Here is a 16,906-nt window from a genome sequence, read left to right as displayed (position 1 = left end):
TATGGAAGGTGATGAAACCATAAAGTGTAGTGATGTAGAAAATGTGAATGAATTTAAACCTAAAAGTGCCTAAATACAAGAGTGCGCTGTGAGCGGGAATGAACCCATTTTACACTTGACGTCAGAGAATAAATAAAGTATAGTAGAGTGGATTGAGAATCATACCATCGAAGGTAATCTCCAATACCAAGATTTGCCATTAATCCTCATCGATAAGAAATCTCAGCTATTAAAACCTGGAGGGGCGAAAAACAAGGGTAAGTGGGCCTGAAAATAAAGTTTTAGTAAAAATAAAAAAACCTTTTGAAAATGTTGTAACCCCTTGCTGTAAAACCTGTATAGTTTCCACAAAATCATACTACGTATAAGTATGAAATCAAATGCAAATCAATAGTAAATCCAGAAATATTCCAAATCACTACATATCAACAACAGCATAATAAAATCAGGTGCTCATCAATCTATGCTGTCACACGAGTCGGAGTTGCCTAAGGCAACCTGTACAACTCATAAATCAATCTATGATAACACACGAGTCGGAGTTGCCTAAGGCAACCTGTACAACTCATAAATCAATCTATGATAACACACGAGTCGGAGTTGCCTAATGCAACATGTACAACAGTGTCGAAGTTGCCCATTATTGCAACTTGTATGACAGTGTCGGAGTTTCCTATTATTGCAACCTGTATAACAATGTCGGAGTTCCATAAAACATAAATATAGTTATGCCATAACTCAATCATTTCAAATAACACCATAAACTCACCTAAATTGACATGCGCATCCCACGTTCACCTTAGCACTTCCAAGCATTCTCAATAATTATACGTAGGTAATATGCATATGGATATGCCATGATGCAATCTAAAACTCAACCATATCATAGTATTTAAAAAAAAAAAAAAAATATATATATATATATATATATGACATGGCATAAAATGTATAAATCAATTTAAAAGCATTTGTGGAACTATCAATCATATATATACTATAAAAAGGATAAGACCCATTCACCTGAAGTCTGTGCTACAACTCCTTAGCACGAATATCAACGCGTCACGAACCATCGTCGCCTAGAACAATTATCAAATAATGTCTCAGAATTCTTATCGATAGAACACGTAACGTACATAAAATACATCCCCAAAGACGTTCTAGAATGATTTGAAAATCATTGACCAAAAGTCAACCATCAGTCAAAAATCCACTGTAGGGTCCACAATCCTACGTAACTCAATCCAGAAGATCCACACCTCAAATTTCTGATTCGTAACTTCCAAAGCTCCACAGTATGCTTCTAGAACATCATACTAAAATTTCATTATGATCCAACAGTCGGATCTCCGCCAATTGCTAGAATTAAGTGGCGGCCAACGTTTTATTTTATGAGCTTCCCAATTCACTTCGGAAAGATCCATATGTTATATTCCCAATCCATCAGTTCCTATTGTCCTCAAATATTATGTATTATAACGTATTAAAGTTTGGTGATGATCCAACAGTTGGATCGTCAATTCATATAAGGATCAAGTAACGGTCTCTATCACAACTATGTTCAAATGATGAAATTTCATCAATCAGACTTCACATATGGAATTGGGGGTATCAAATTTAGCCTAGGAAGGTCAGGGGATACCTCGGCTCACGCGCCACCACATGTCGCGGTCGGCCACCCCGACTCATCAGAAAATCCAACTATTTCCAAAAATTACTAAAATTTACATGAATGAAGATTTGAATGAGTAGAACAAGTTTTATACTTGTGGCCAAGTCTAATTTGGCCAGGAAAAGGCTCCAATTCATCTCGAACCCTCCGAAACCCTAAGAATGGGTGGCTTGGATCCATCACTTCCGGTGCTCCGTTATCCCTATAGTTGTTTGGGCTTTGTTTCAGGCCTCAATGGAAGTCTAATGGTGGTGGAGATGCATGTAGTTAGCTTCAGATTTAGGTGATTCGAACACAAAGCCGCCACATCCCACCGTGCGAGTTCTCCTAATTTCAAGGCCAAATCCCTTGATTTTTGGGGTGTAATAGAAAGAGGGAAGATCTTGGAGGATTTTCCAAGTGATGGTTTGATTTAATTCACCAGAAAAATGGGCGGAAAGCCATTGGAAGAGTAAGGAGCCGATTGGGTCGGGTCAAAAGGGCGCAGGTCAAGAATCCCTCCTGTTTCCCCTTTCTCTCCTTTCCCCTCCTTGTTCTTTCCCCCAATTGGCCATCTCCCTCCTTCCTTTCCCTCATTTCTCTCCTTACTTCCTTCATCTCCTCCGTTCATCTCACTTCCCTTTTCAATCTCAGCCACACACGTGGTTCATCCCATTACTCCAGATTTTCCGAAGCCTTCTAATTAAATAGTAAATTATCTATTTTTCCCTCCACTTCACTCATTAATAACTCATTCACTATAACTCCATTTCATAAACGGTTTGCGTCTACGCAATCGTGAGGTCGAGCTCTATTCAAATATGTCAAGAAACATGACAGAATATATGAGGATCAAATACGTCCTCGAAAAATTACGTTTTCCCCCTAGGGCATTTCCGTCAATTCCCTCGATTAAAATAAATAAAAACATAAATTTAGTGACGGGTTGTAACAATCTACCCACCTTAAAAAAAATTTATCCCCGAAATTTAAAAAAAGAAACACTTGTTACACATAAAATACTCTAGATAGAAAGAAAATGTATAAAGACGAAATCAAGTTAGAGCAGCTGTATAAAGGAGATTGACATTCCGTCGTGATCGGAGTACAATGATCCCTCTTTCATGCTTCTAAACTCAAACTCTCATTCTCCTTCAGTACAATACTAAAATAGACATTCCTTTATAAAAACAGAAAGTAGAAAATAGATGTATAACAACGTAACGTCGAAGTACGTATATAATAAAGTGAAGTTAAAATAGTTGTATTGAAAACAACACTTAAAATAGAAAATCTTCGCCTACACAACCGTAGGTGTCACGTGCCCCAAAGATGAGTGTGTGGTATCTTTGGGTTAAGCCCAAACAATAAATAAACAACTAAACATAGACTGACCTAGATGTCCACTTGCTTAATGAGTTCAATAATTAAGTTCTTAATATCACGGTTTGCAGCCCGTAATGCCAATAACTCACTGTTGTCCCAATAAGTGAACAATAAATTCTCGAGGGTGCAGTTTTACCATCATGCCCCCCATTGGGAAAATACGCATAAATCATCCAATTAGCGCCTCAATCGCGCTCACGTACTGCCTTCTCGGGCGACAACGCAAATAACACACAATTTGTTACACCGTAATCTCAATCATTCAACTACCTGTTCATAATACTTTTCTATCAATCATGTGCTATGGATAAAATTTTCACAGTACGTCTCAACAATGCCATACTCAAAATAAAAAATTGTAACCGTAGTTACAACCAACTAAAATAAAGATAACTATGTATTACAACTATGCTAATTGTAGAATGGACAAAATGCAACATGTCCACTAAGGTTTGAGTAGCTCGTTTCAGACTAATCATTAGCTTAAGGGTGAAAATATGATACTAAACAAAACTTAGTACTCATAACCTTCAAAAAGGCTTCCCACAACTTGGAAATAAAACGAGTGTCACAGAGAGATGCAATCGTGATATGCACACTAAGTAGTCAAACAGTGTAGTCCACGATGTCTTAGCGAGCAACTTTATATTGAATTTCCCTCTCGAATCGAGAAGGCTAAAAGAATAATCAAGAATCTGATGGTCAAAACAAGTACAACAAATCTAGAATATAAGGTAATTGGAATTAATGTATAACATCTCACTGCCTTAGTAGTTTCTGGAATATTCAATCACCAAAGATCAAGATTCATTCAGCAGAGTATTCATTGGGTGATTGAGGAATTAATGATCACACTAAAATTTAAGCGTTGACCAGTTTTCTATACAGTCTGTCTACATCAAAAAAAATAATACGAGATGCAGTTGTGTGGACACATATCCCAGGATGATTGGAATGCCTTCCAGCACAAAAAGGTGAATATGGAATCACCATCGGTGTAGACGCTGATCGAAGTGCTAGAAAATCCAACAAATTTAAAAATAAGTAATTTTACCAAGTGGTCAGAAATGTACGCCTTCTGGACTAATGGAAAGTGGGGTAATTTGTCAAGTCGGTTAGTAATCACAGAAACATCATCATGATCTCCACATGTGCAAGATACCCCATACCGGGAGCGTATGGTGATATTTTCCATCTCCATTCGGACACAAAAAATAATTATAACCACTCGAATGATTTCTTGATGACCTGGAAATAACGTCAAACCAATACTTGCGAATTTCAACTAAAATGGAATAAGACAGGCTGAAAATAACTCATGGGTAGATAACGTCTTTTGCTATGGCAAACGGCCGCACCATCAGGATGATACACGATAATGCAAACGTAGATGTTGATTTGGTTCTTCCACTACTGTTGTCAGCAATTTAGCTTATTTCATATGAGAATATATTTGAAAAGTCTAAGATTGTTAAAGGTCCTGGACATGTTTCTCCACTGAGAAATACCATTCGGTTTTCAAATGAAAATGATAATTGTTGACCCTAGATCATATATATGATGGTTCATTTCGAATGATTCTAACCGTTGGAAAATATAAGTGATACTCCGTCACGTTGCCTCTGCACAATTGAAATACCTAAGGAACACATCATCATGGATTTCCAAGATGATCAACGTCATTGAAAAGTGTAAAGCGATGGTGAGGTGAGAACAATAGTTCGGTTGTCAGAAACTTTATTCATAATCAACACCCCAAGCTTAACTAACTTTCCTTAGCCAATAAGTGAGGAAAAACACTATAGATGAAAAATCGCTAACCAATTGTCGATAAACTCGACAAGACTAGGGATATCTCAAATCTCACAACACTTTGTGAGAATTTCAATCTTCTTCTTCTAAACTATTTTTGGAAAAAAGGAAAGAATATTGCCTACGAAGATCACGTCCCCCGAGATAAGTACCAATCTAAGCAAAACTAACGTTTGAGAAATTGGGTATAAAACTGATTATCGACGTTTAGAGAATTTGATCTCATCACCGAGGTGGATGAGAAGTCATTGGTAAGACTACTGTGAATTCAACAAGCTTTGGGAGAAAATTCTGAGTTCCAAAAGTTTGCCACGCAGACCAACAATTTGAAGTATGGATGAACGATTTTAATTGTTACCCGATTATTTGTTAAAATCTAGGTACTAACATAAGATTCGGCCTTTCACCTTCGCGGATAGATTTGAGATTCCCTAGATAAGGTGTTTGGTTAGATAAATTCCTAGTCGGTAAACTCTCGTAACCAAGTTCCTCAAGATCGAAGTAGTCTTTCAAATGATGTAAGAAAACTGGTGTAGTACGAGAAAGTGGATTGATGGTGGAATCTACTTTTCGCATCAGTGGTATCCTTGGTAGAATTTTGATAAGTGATGCCAAATATATGCATCCTCAAATCAACTCCGACGCTCTAACCACTGATGGAGCTTAAATGAAAGTCAATTTTCCTCCTGAATGTTCGAAATGATCAATAGTGTTTGAAGATATTAGTTCCCTCAAGAACCAAAAGTGATTGTCCCAAAGTGTTCTCTCATCGAGTGCTACCACTTTAGCACCTGGTTATCACTTAATGATGTTTCTGAAATCTCGACGAAGTAAACTTCGCAAGAATTCTAATAGATGATATACTAACGGATGCTACCAAGGAATCAAAATTATTCTTAGCTTCCATTCTTGAAAGGTTTGGCAGAAATGACTAAATGGTAGTGGAATTTGTAGGTAATTCTCCCGTGATGTACATCTGTCGATATAGTAGCCCTGCTTTAGGGCTATCAACTTATCTCAAATCTACATATTTCTTTGGCAGGTAAATTCTTCAGTTATCACTTAGAGGCATTCGCCAAAATGATCTTCTAAAATGTCGACGAGTCGACAAAACTGCCCAAAACTTAGGAAAAGCTAGCACATTTTTTGTATTCGATGAGGTGGCAAGACTCGATACTTAGGTTTAAAAACTAAGAATGTTTACATCACGTGTGTGATGAATGCAATACTGCCCAACTTATGCTCTGATATCAAACCGACACATCCCGACCCAGATTGTCCACTAGAACTCTGAATCGAGTTGTGCTGGCCAACACCTGGAAGGTGACGAAACCATAAAGTGATGTGGAAAATGTGAATGAATTTAAACCTAAAAGTGCCTAAATACAAGAGTGCACTATGAGTATGAATGAACCCATTTCACACGTGATGTCAAAGCATAAGTAGAGTACAGTAGAGTGGATTAAGAATTGTACCATCGAAGGTAATCTTCAATACCAAGATTTGCCACGAATCCTCGTTGATAAGAAAGCTCAGCTATTAAAACCAAGAACCTTTTGCAAATGTTGTAACCCCTCGCTGTAAAACCTGTATAGTTTCTAGAAAATCATACTACGTATAAGTATGAAATCAAATGCGAATCAACAGTAAATCCAAAAATATTCCAAATCACTACATATTAGCAACAGTATAATAAAATCAGGTCCTCATCAATCTATACTGTCACATGAGTCGGAGTTTCCTAAGGCAACATGTCCAACTCATAAATCAATCTATGATAACACACAAGTTGGAGTTGCCTAATACAACCTGTACGACTTATAGGCAACCTGTATGACAGTATCGGAGTTGCCTATTATTGCAACCTGTACGACAGTGTCAGAGTTGCCCATTATTGCAACATGTACGACAGTGTCGAAGTTGCCTATTATTTCAACTTGTACGAAAGTGTTGAAGTTGCATAAAACATAAATATAGTCATGCCACAACTCGATCATTTCAAATAACACCATAAACTCACCAGAACTTACCTGCGCCTCCCGCGTTCACCTTAGCACTTCCAAGAATTCACAACAATTATATGCAAGTAATATGCATAAGGATATATGCCATGATGCAATCTAAAACTCAACCATATCATAGTATTTAAAATATATATATATATATATATATATATATATATATATATATATGACAAGGCATAAAATGCATAAGTCAATTTAAAAGCATTTGTGGAACTATCAATCATATATAAACTAAAAAAAGGATAAGACCCACTCACTTGAAGTCTGCACTACAATTCCCTAGCACGAATATCGAGGCATCATGAACCATCGTCGCCAAAAACAATTATCAAATAGCGTCTCAGAATTCTTATCGATAGAACATGTAACATACATAAAATACATCCCCAAGGACGTTCTAGAATGATTTGAAACCCATTGACCAAAAATCAACCGTCGGTCAAAAGTCGACGGTAGGGTCCACAATCCTACGTAACTCAATCCAGAAGATCTGCACATCGGATTTCCAATCCGTAACTTCCAAAGATACACATTATGCTTCTAGAACACCATACTAAAATTTCATTACGATCCAACGGCCGGATCTCCACCAATTGCCAGAATTAAGTGGTTGCCGACGTTTTATTTTACGAGCTTACAAATTAAGTTCGGGAATATCCGTATCTTGGATTCCCGATCCGTCAGTTCCTATTGTCCTCAAATATTATGTATTATAATGTATTAAAATTTGGTGACGATCCAACGGTTGGATCATCAGTTCATATAAGGATCAAGTGATGATCTCTATCATAACTATGTTCAAACGATGAAATTTCATTAATCGGACTTCACATATGGAATTGGGGGTATCAAATTTAGCCTAATAAGGTCAGGGGATACCTCGGCCGACGCGCCTCCACATGTGGCAGTCAGTCGCCTCGACTCACCAGAAAATCCAACTATTTCCAAAAATTACCAAAATTTACAGGAATTAAAATCTCAATGAGTAGAGCAAGTTTTATACCTATGGCCAAATCTAATTTGGCCGGGAAAAAGCTCCAATTCATCTCAAACCCGCGGGAACCCTAAAAATGGGTGGCTTCGATCCGTCACTTCCGGTGCTCCGCTATCCCTATAGTTGTTTGGGCTTTGTTCCAGGCCTTAATGGAAGTCTAATGGTGGTGGAGATGTATGTAGTTAGATTCAAATTTAGGTGATTCGAACACAAAGCCGCCGCACCCCACCATGCGGGTTCTCCTAATTTCAAGGCCAAATCACTTTATTTTTTGGGTGTAATAGGAAGAGGGAAGATCATTGAGGGTTTTCCAAGTGATGGTTTGATTTAATTCGCCTAAAAAATGGGAGGAAAGCCGTCGGAAGAGCAAAGAGCCGAGCAGGTAGGGTCAAAAGGGCGCGGGTCAAGAATCCCCCATTTCCCCTTTCTCTCATTTCCCTTCCTTGTTCTCTCCCCCAATTGGCCATCTCCCTCCCTTCTTTCCCTCCTTTATCTCCTTGCTTCCTTCATCTCCTCCGTCCATCTCACTTCCCTTCTCAATCTTAGCCACACATGTGGCTCATCCCATTACTCCAGATTTTCTGGAGCCTTCCAATTAAATGGTAAATTATCCAGTTTGCCCTTCACTTCACTTATTAATAACTTATTCGTTATAACTCCATTTCACAAACGGTTTGCACCTACGCGTTCATGAGGTCGAGCTCTATCCAAATATGTCAAGAAACATGATAGAATATACGAGGATCAAATACATCCTCATAAAATTATGTTTTGCCCCTAGGGCATTTCCGTCAATTCCCTCGATTAAAATAAATAAAAACGTAAATTTAGGGATGGGTTGTAACACTTGTCTAGGACAAATTTCTAGTCCAATTACTTAACTAGGGCATCTTCAAGAAGACATAAAACTACATTTTTCTAATATCTATTTAGTTGGTCCATAGGTTTGGAACACTAAGTAACAATTAACGAATTGAATTTGCTTATCCTATTTTTACGATGCCATTGCCACCTGGGGTTTTCTGTACACTTCCTGCACGCAATCAAACCGAAACATCCTTCTGAACTTCTCTTTTTCTTCACAGTATGCCCCCAAAATCTTCAAACATGTTCAAGGAAGCAACCCCATCGAGGCTGAATTATTCTGCAGCTTCTGTTGCGTGTGAAAGAGTTCCTTTTATTAAACTTGATAAAATGAAATATCCAAAGCCGTTTTATTAGGTATACTTTAACCAAAATAAGTATAAAAACCATGATGAAGAAGCGTGTGTTCATAACTAATTACTTTTTATGGAAAAGATTAGAAACTTTCTATTGTCAAAGAGTTATGTTAGTAGGTGTCTCAATACAAAACCCAATGATCAAGGAAGTTCTTCTCTATCTAAATTAGTATATGCATGAGCTAAAAGGCATAAAAAGAGATCAACTATACTGAATTAGTGTACGGCTCAGATACGACCACATTCAGCTTTGTATTGCTTTGATTCAGCTAAACAAAAAACTTTACTCAATGTAAAGTGAGGATATACGGCCAAAAATTGTTGAATGGTATAAGATTCCCACATTGGATAATTGATGACAAACTAGTTTATACAATTAAGGGTTCCACTCGTAATGACGCGGAGAAGTTTTAGAATAAAACCCAACTTACATGTCATATAATGTATAAATATTGGTGTGATTAGCCGTGGATCGCTAACAAAACCACTATTTAATTTGCTTTTTGTTGTCAATAATTACACTCTCTATAACCTAACAAAATTCTTGTTGCTGCGTACATTTTAAGCTTGCATATATCAAATTCTTATTACCTGTAAACCTACATTTCACGTTTAACAGTCCATTTAAACAAGAGTATAGCAATGATTGTAAAGACAAAACTAAGATATTAGGCAAGTATAATTGTCAAGGCCGCGTTTAGAGGAAGCAGCTTTGGCCACACGGCAATTAAACCTCGCATTCACACTTGAAATCAAAGCTTAATTAGCAATAATAATAAGCCATTAACTACTGATTAATCAGCTTCTAATTCTCAGGCGTGCAAAGCGGGAGAGTAGTAAGAGTGGAGTGCGTCAACACGACAAGTGTGATGAGTGTTTGTTAGAGAATAACAGGCATCAAGCTTAATTGCTAAACTACCAAAACAAAAAGAAAAAGTAAAAGAAAAAGGCAACATGTTACGGATATGCATGTAGCTATAAACCCTTCATCTGGACATTTATCACATATATATTTATATGTTTAATTATCGAATTTGCTCGATTAAGTTACCAATCACGTACGTCACTAAAATTTCTTTTTAACAGAATGGCAAGTGTCTCCATATATACCTCTCTTTCTATCTTTAGGTCGGTCTTAAACAGTCGTGAACGGAGAAAAACCAATTAAATTGACCATTGTTTATCAATTTTATTAAGTGTGTTTGTAGTTTAATTAATTAAAACATAGAATTCGTAATTACTCCCACACATCTCATTTTACTTCTCACACATCTTTTTAATTTTCGGCCGTCGGATCGGATGAATTGAAGAAAATCAACAGATAGAAATTATCAAGGGGTGTGTGAGAAGTAAAATAAGGTGTGTGGACAGCACACCCTTTTGTTAAATTAGATGTTAAATTAGGAAAAAGATGGAGTTTGATTCGTTCAAACCCACGTCGTGGTGCAAGGACAACACCCCTCTCTACCACTGTGGTAAAAGGCCACTTGCATTTTTTCATCGTTTCAAAATGGCAACAAGATAGCTAGAGGATTCCGATCATTTTCTTATAAGACAATATTATAAGTTACTCTAATTTATTATACAAGAATTCAAATTCAAATACAAAATCGAGCATACTACTTCGGTAAAGTTGTCAAATAATTCTTTAAAGTTAGGCAATGTCCTACACTCTTTAGATTCAGAGAGTGTTTACCGAAAAATAAATAAATTAAAACGGTTGAAGATGCTCTTAACAAAATATTAATATTGGATGTAGTCTGGAGGCAATTTATCATGATGCCCTCTCAACATGTGATTTAAAGGCATGAATCCACATGGTGTCGGCCTTTGGCTTCAATGGCTAAACACTTTGTCTGCTTCGTGCATGTTTGTTAATACATACATACTTGGCTCACCACTATCACCGCCACCACTACACCACCAGTGAGGCAGGCATGCCTGCCTGCTGTACCTCCGTTGTTCACGCTGGATTTCTAATAATACGCATGCCCCACCCCCTTAATTAAGATATTAGAGAACAATAAAAAGGAAGACCAAAGCAATTAGAACCTAATTTTGGCATATGACCTTTATCGTAGTCACGGAGCAAAAACAATGTTTTTGCATTTTAATGCGGATTCGATACTTACAATCTCTTTTTTCCTTAACTTTTAACAATTTAACCTATTAACATTATCGTTTGTAGATATATAAAAATATAAAAAAATAAAAAATATAAAACTAAAACTTGATTCGACAATCAAATGAAAATATTCCAATCAAATTTACATATGCCTATAAAGATCTTGGGTGCCATCAGAATAGATATAAACATGAATATTGAGTCATTGCATAAAATTGCGTTAAACATATCAAGTGGCATCAGATGTATAGACAAAAGTAACAATTTAGTTACTATATAAATTTATACACTTGATGGCAAGACAGAACGCAGCCTTACATTAAATCTCTCTCATTTCTGAAATATTTGTTGCACAAAGTTGAGGTTGCTTACTCGATTATTGGTCATAAAATTTGTTTTGGGTGTTCTATATGGTTAACGCTGAACACCCGTGGTAAATACAGAGCAATAACGAAAAGAAAATAATTTATAATTAAGTAACAAAATTGAATTAATTAAAACCCAAATCGAATAGAAGATAAAATAGTAATTAAATAACCAATTGGAGACACGAGAACATTGTCTACAAACAATGAACGAATTGAATTTTCTGTACACCATTCAACAACTCAAATAAAAAAGAGAAAATAAAATTAAAATTAAAAAACATGCAGCTATGAGCTAGCTAGCTATACTGGGCTTTGTAATTCACGTAAATCCAAATCAATCTCGACCCAACAACCACCGCGGCTTCTTGGCTACCATCGGGCTCTGCACCTCCTGCTCGCCGGAGAGTTGACTCTTCTTGTCAGCGCCGAACCCAGGCCAGAACTCCGGCAACGCTGGCAGGTTCAGGTCAAAGCCGCGTTGACTCTGATGACTCTGACTCTGACTGTGGCTCGAGGCCCCAGCACCGCCGCCTTCGGAAGTAGTGACAGCGATACCGCCGTCGTAGTGGCAGCGCTTGTGTCCACCCAAGGCCTGGCCGGTGGGGAAGGTCTTGTGGCAGATAGAGCACTCGTGGGTCCTAGCGCTTGTTGTTGGCCCGGCGGAAGCAGCGGCAATTGGATGATCCACCGTGGCAGCGGCGGCGGCGGAAGAGTCGGATTTCCGGTGGCTGGCCTTGTGTCCGCCAAGAGCTTGGTAAGAGGAGAACCCCTTGTTACAAACAGAGCACTTGTAAGAAAGTTCCCGGGACGGCGGCTGCGCAGGCGATTCAGAGCTGCTAGTGGTGGCGGCGGCAGTGGTGCCGCGGGCGAGCATGATGAGGCAGAGAGCGAGGTACTCCTCTTCGGTTGGTGGGTCTTCGCTGCGAGGCCGCTTAGAGCGCTTCCTCTTTGCCCATGGCTCTTTGGAGTGGATTTGGTGATTGGCTTGACGACGATCCTCCGCCTCTTCAAACGATGAGAAGGGTGGAGAAGTATTAGTGATGGTACTCGCGGATTTCAAAGCCTCTAAGGCCATTTTTTTTTTTCCAATTTTCACGTGCGCCAAAACGCGAAAAATATGTGATCGATATGGTTGTCGAGATACAAAGACGGAGACTGGTTTCACTGCCCTTGGAGATTATGGTGGGAGGAGGATTGAGTTTATTGCTTTTGGTGGGATTTGGGTTGTGGTTGTGGTGGAGAGATGGTGTATTTATATGTGGGATTTGGGTAAGGGTTGGTGAAAGGAGTGAAGTCGGTCAACCAAGGAAAAGGGTAGAAAGAGAGAAGGTGGAGTGGGAGGGAAGGGAGGCGGTGGCTGAGCTTTTTGTTGGGACTTCTTCCGGGTCAAAACGTTTGTCCGCCTGCTTACTTTAACTTGCTTTGCTTTCTATTTGCGTCCACTAAACCAAAACAAATCTCACTACTTGGGTCCTAGTGCGTGCACATCACGCCACCCACTTCAATTTCTTCACTCTGCATGTATCGTTTGAATTTTATCGGATTTCTTCGAGCGGATTCCAACTATTTTTGTCTAATTACTTGTTATACTTGTTGATTATTACTAAATATTTACTAATTACTAATGGAAAAGAGAAATCACAAGGCTCACAACTTTGTCATTTTTGAAAAGATGGATAGGAATAGTGGGAGAGGAATCCTCAATGTTGTCTTGGTGATCCTTGTCATTGCGTTTAACGGGAAAGGAACTAATTACTACTTTTTGATCAATACTTTTAGCACACTTTAAACAATTTTTATCATATTCTACATCATGGGCACTTATCATATAAGAAAAAGGTTGCATTTTTAGTGAGGTTAGTGACATAGATATTATGGCATCATTGTTGCTATCTATAGACAACAAATCAAGTTCCAAAATATTTAGATTGCAGGGAGATCAAATTTTGTAAATCAAATGATATGGATGTTGCCTATTGAATTATTACTTAAGTGTCGATTAGCATGTTTATTTCTTATTAGTGACACATCATTTGATTTAAAATGTTAATTTCCCTAACATTATTCTAATAAAATATAGAAGATGATAAACTTTGTTTTTTAGATTAGTAGATACAAAGAAAAAAAGAAAAATATCGCAGTAAATGCAACCTTGTAATTATTAGAAGGTTGTGTTCAGGCGCCCAAGAGCGCGTGAGCACCATTCAAACATAGAGGTATGTGAGCCAGATACGTATAAATGAAAGTCCCTTGTATTTGGTATTAATAAATTTGAAAGATCTTTCTTGATCCGATCCGTTAGATACGAATTAAATGATTTTTCATTCTCGCCATATCTTCTTTGTTTTAATGATTATATAAGATTTTTATTGAGTCATTTATTTTATAATTCATTAAAACTATTGCTTCAACATGGACCTTTTCGGGTTACCAACCCACAAATTGCATCTGAGCTAACAAACAAGCATACTAATTTAATTGACAAATTAAATTGAATTAAATTAATGAGTTCTCGATTTAACGATATTTTCCTTTTTAATATTTGAATAAGGCTTTACTTATTGTGGGTTTACTGTTAATTGTCCTTCGTGTGACAAAGGGAAAACCCCCAACCTTGTACAGTTGAAATCCACCCGAGTCTTTACGTCTTAGCTTACGTGACCGTGAGGTGAGAAAGGATGAATGCTTATTTCTCCAAATTTCTAATTCCACGTTTGCTGACAAGTTGATTGGTAATGCTCTTCCCACGTATAATATATACTACACATAAAATGTGCGAAAAAATTTATTTATAAGTAAATTACACTTTCATACATCAGGTTTAGAGTCTATTTCAATTCTTTACGACATCTTCAAAACATTTCACTTTCATACATTAAGTACTATTTTATTTAAAAATAATACCTCCATTACATTTTCCATCCATTAATCTGTTAAGCGATGACGTCACTACCACATTTGTGCCACGTGACTGCCAAATGTGTGCCATGTGGCAAAAACTTAATTAATTTTTGTTTAAAAACCTGAATCTTCATCACAAAAAAATAAAATAAAAAACAAAAAACCTAGGAAACCCAGATCCCATCGGCGAAACCCATTTGAATCTTTAACGGAAAAAAAAAACTTACCCCCCCCCCCCCCCACAAACAAAAAAAATTCATGTTTCCCATCTGCAACCCAAAAAAAGGAGGGGAACAAAAAAAAAAAAAAAACCATCCCAAAAATTCATCTTCCCATCTGCGATCCAGAAAAGAAGGGGAACAAAAAAAAAAAACCCATCCCAAAAATTCATCTTCCCATCTACAATCTAGAAAAGAAGGGGAACAAAAAAACAAACAAAAAAAAAGAAAAAAAAAGAAAAAAAGAAAAAAAAAACATCATCTCCCTTTCCCTGCAACCTAGATCCCGTCTTCCCCAATGGGTGTGGATTTAAGGAGTGGAGTGTATAGAGGAGGGAAGAGGGTGAGGTGCGAGGGTGGGTGCGGAGGAGGACGTGGAGGATGGGTGCAGTGGGTTTGGGGAAGACGGGAGGGGGAAGAAAGGGGTGGGTTGCAAGGAAGGGGGGGTTGGGGAAGATGAAGATGGGTTTTATTTTATTTTTTTTTATATTTCTCCTACTTCTTCTTCTGGGTTGCAGGTTGGGTGAGGGATAGGGAGGGAAGATGAAGTGGGGGTTGCGTTTGTTTTGGGCTTTTTTTTTTTTTTTTTTTTTTCCTCTTCTTCTTCTTCTTTTATTTAGAAGATTCAGGTTTTAAAAAAATTAAATTAAATTTTTTTTTGCCACGTGGCACACATTTGGCAACCACGTGGCACAAATGTGGCAGCCACATCATTGCTTAACGGATCAATAGATGAAAAATGTAACAGAGATATTATTTTGAAATAAAATGGTACTTAAGGTATGAAAGTGAAATGTTTTGAAGATGTTATAAGGAATTGAAATAAACTCCAAATATGAGGTATGAAAGTGTAATTTATCCTTTATTTTTTTATTTTTATTTTTTGAAATAGAAGGAGAGAGGAAGAGAGTAATAGAGAATGTGGGAGTATGAAGTTTTTTTTAATTTTTTTTTTTAATTAGAGATATGTTAGGATTACATGTAGATGGGGTTTTGAAAATAAAAACAAAAATTTGAATGTGTGAAATTACATTTCTATCCCATTTTTTTTTATTCATGGTTTATTTTAATTAGAATATTAAATTGATAATTTTATATGATTTTAATTAATAATGAGTGCTTTATTAACTAATATATACACACATGTATATGTCAATGCGGGTCCCACCCGGCTACCTTTTAACTCTCCATATCCGAGGATCCGATTTCTCATCACTCATCAGTGCTTGCAATTTTCCGTAGTTTATTGTTGGGTTTGGGGCTTCTGGAAAGACTGCTAAATTTCGCGAGGAACATGCATTGTTAGCCACGTGTGCTTAATTGTCATTCCCATGATTATTCTCGTTGTTTTCTAGAAAAAAACCACGGCTTCTTTTGCCCTACAATGCTTGCTTTTACCAAACTGCCCTTCCAAAATATTTAACTTTCAAGACCAGCTAGAGACGCATCGATTTTATAACGACTTAAGACATTGAGTATGAACTTTGAATTCAATGTTTAGCAAGTAAACGCCTTCACTATTTGATCATCGCCTGATGCTTCAAGCCACTTTCCTCTCTCATGGGCCTTTGTTGATTTTCTATCTATTTATTGTGATGAGTAGATTTGATATGGTTATTAGGAGTTGATGAGAGATGGGTCTCGAGCACTTCCTTGGTTGACCAATGCTATGAATGTGTTCATTGATAGACATTTTTATAAAATGGATTCATTGATACCATGATGTTTCAAACCAGTAATGCAAGGTCATGTGTAAGAAGTGATGGTTCACCTGTTATGCCCAAGTCCTTTTTGTTTTTATCGATTTTTCTACTAGAGAAAGTTGGATGTAAAAAAAAAAAAAAAAAAAAAATTGTAGTCTTCATTACTCACTATGAAAAAGTATAAGCTACCAATACTTGAATCTGAAATGAAGATAAGATATTTTTGTATGCATGTGATATTTTACACTAAATTCATTTAAACTATGAAAAATAAAATTCAAACATGAGTGCAGAGAAAAGAGCATATTACTCTTCCTAATTTGACTAAAAACTTTAAGCATCGAAAATAAGACATATTTAACAAATCACACATGACTTGTTTATGTGATAAGTTTTTTTTGAGAATGCAATTCTCATACTCAACAAGTTTGCAGACAAAATTTGCAAATTAAATTATCTGTCACCAATTGAGATGAACACGTTCATCAACGTTTAAGTAATAAA

General features: G+C 37.0%; 1 protein-coding gene across 1 annotated transcript; it reads right to left on the bottom strand.

Moving 5' to 3' along the window:
• Positions 1–11,721: 11,721 nt before the first annotated feature.
• LOC137726639 (zinc finger protein ZAT10) lies at positions 11,722–12,911 on the bottom strand. The gene has a single exon (XM_068465578.2). It carries the CDS (start codon positions 12,653–12,655, stop codon positions 11,915–11,917), a length of 741 nt encoding a protein of 246 aa, XP_068321679.2. The 5' UTR covers positions 12,656–12,911; the 3' UTR covers positions 11,722–11,914.
• Between the last annotated feature and the right edge of the window lie 3,995 nt (positions 12,912–16,906).

Source organism: Pyrus communis, chromosome 5, assembly GCF_041283825.1.
Source record: "Pyrus communis isolate YQ-2024b chromosome 5, ASM4128382v1, whole genome shotgun sequence".
NCBI classification, from domain to species: Eukaryota; Viridiplantae; Streptophyta; class Magnoliopsida; order Rosales; family Rosaceae; genus Pyrus; species Pyrus communis.
The sequence above is the reverse complement of the archived record's forward strand: the minus strand, read 5'-3'. Positions and strand labels throughout refer to the sequence as shown.

What these genes read in the sequence shown, in the direction of transcription:
- LOC137726639 (XM_068465578.2), bottom strand. Translation starts at nt 12,655, where the DNA reads ATGGCCTTAGAGGCTTTGAAATCCGCGAGTACCATCACTAATACTTCT.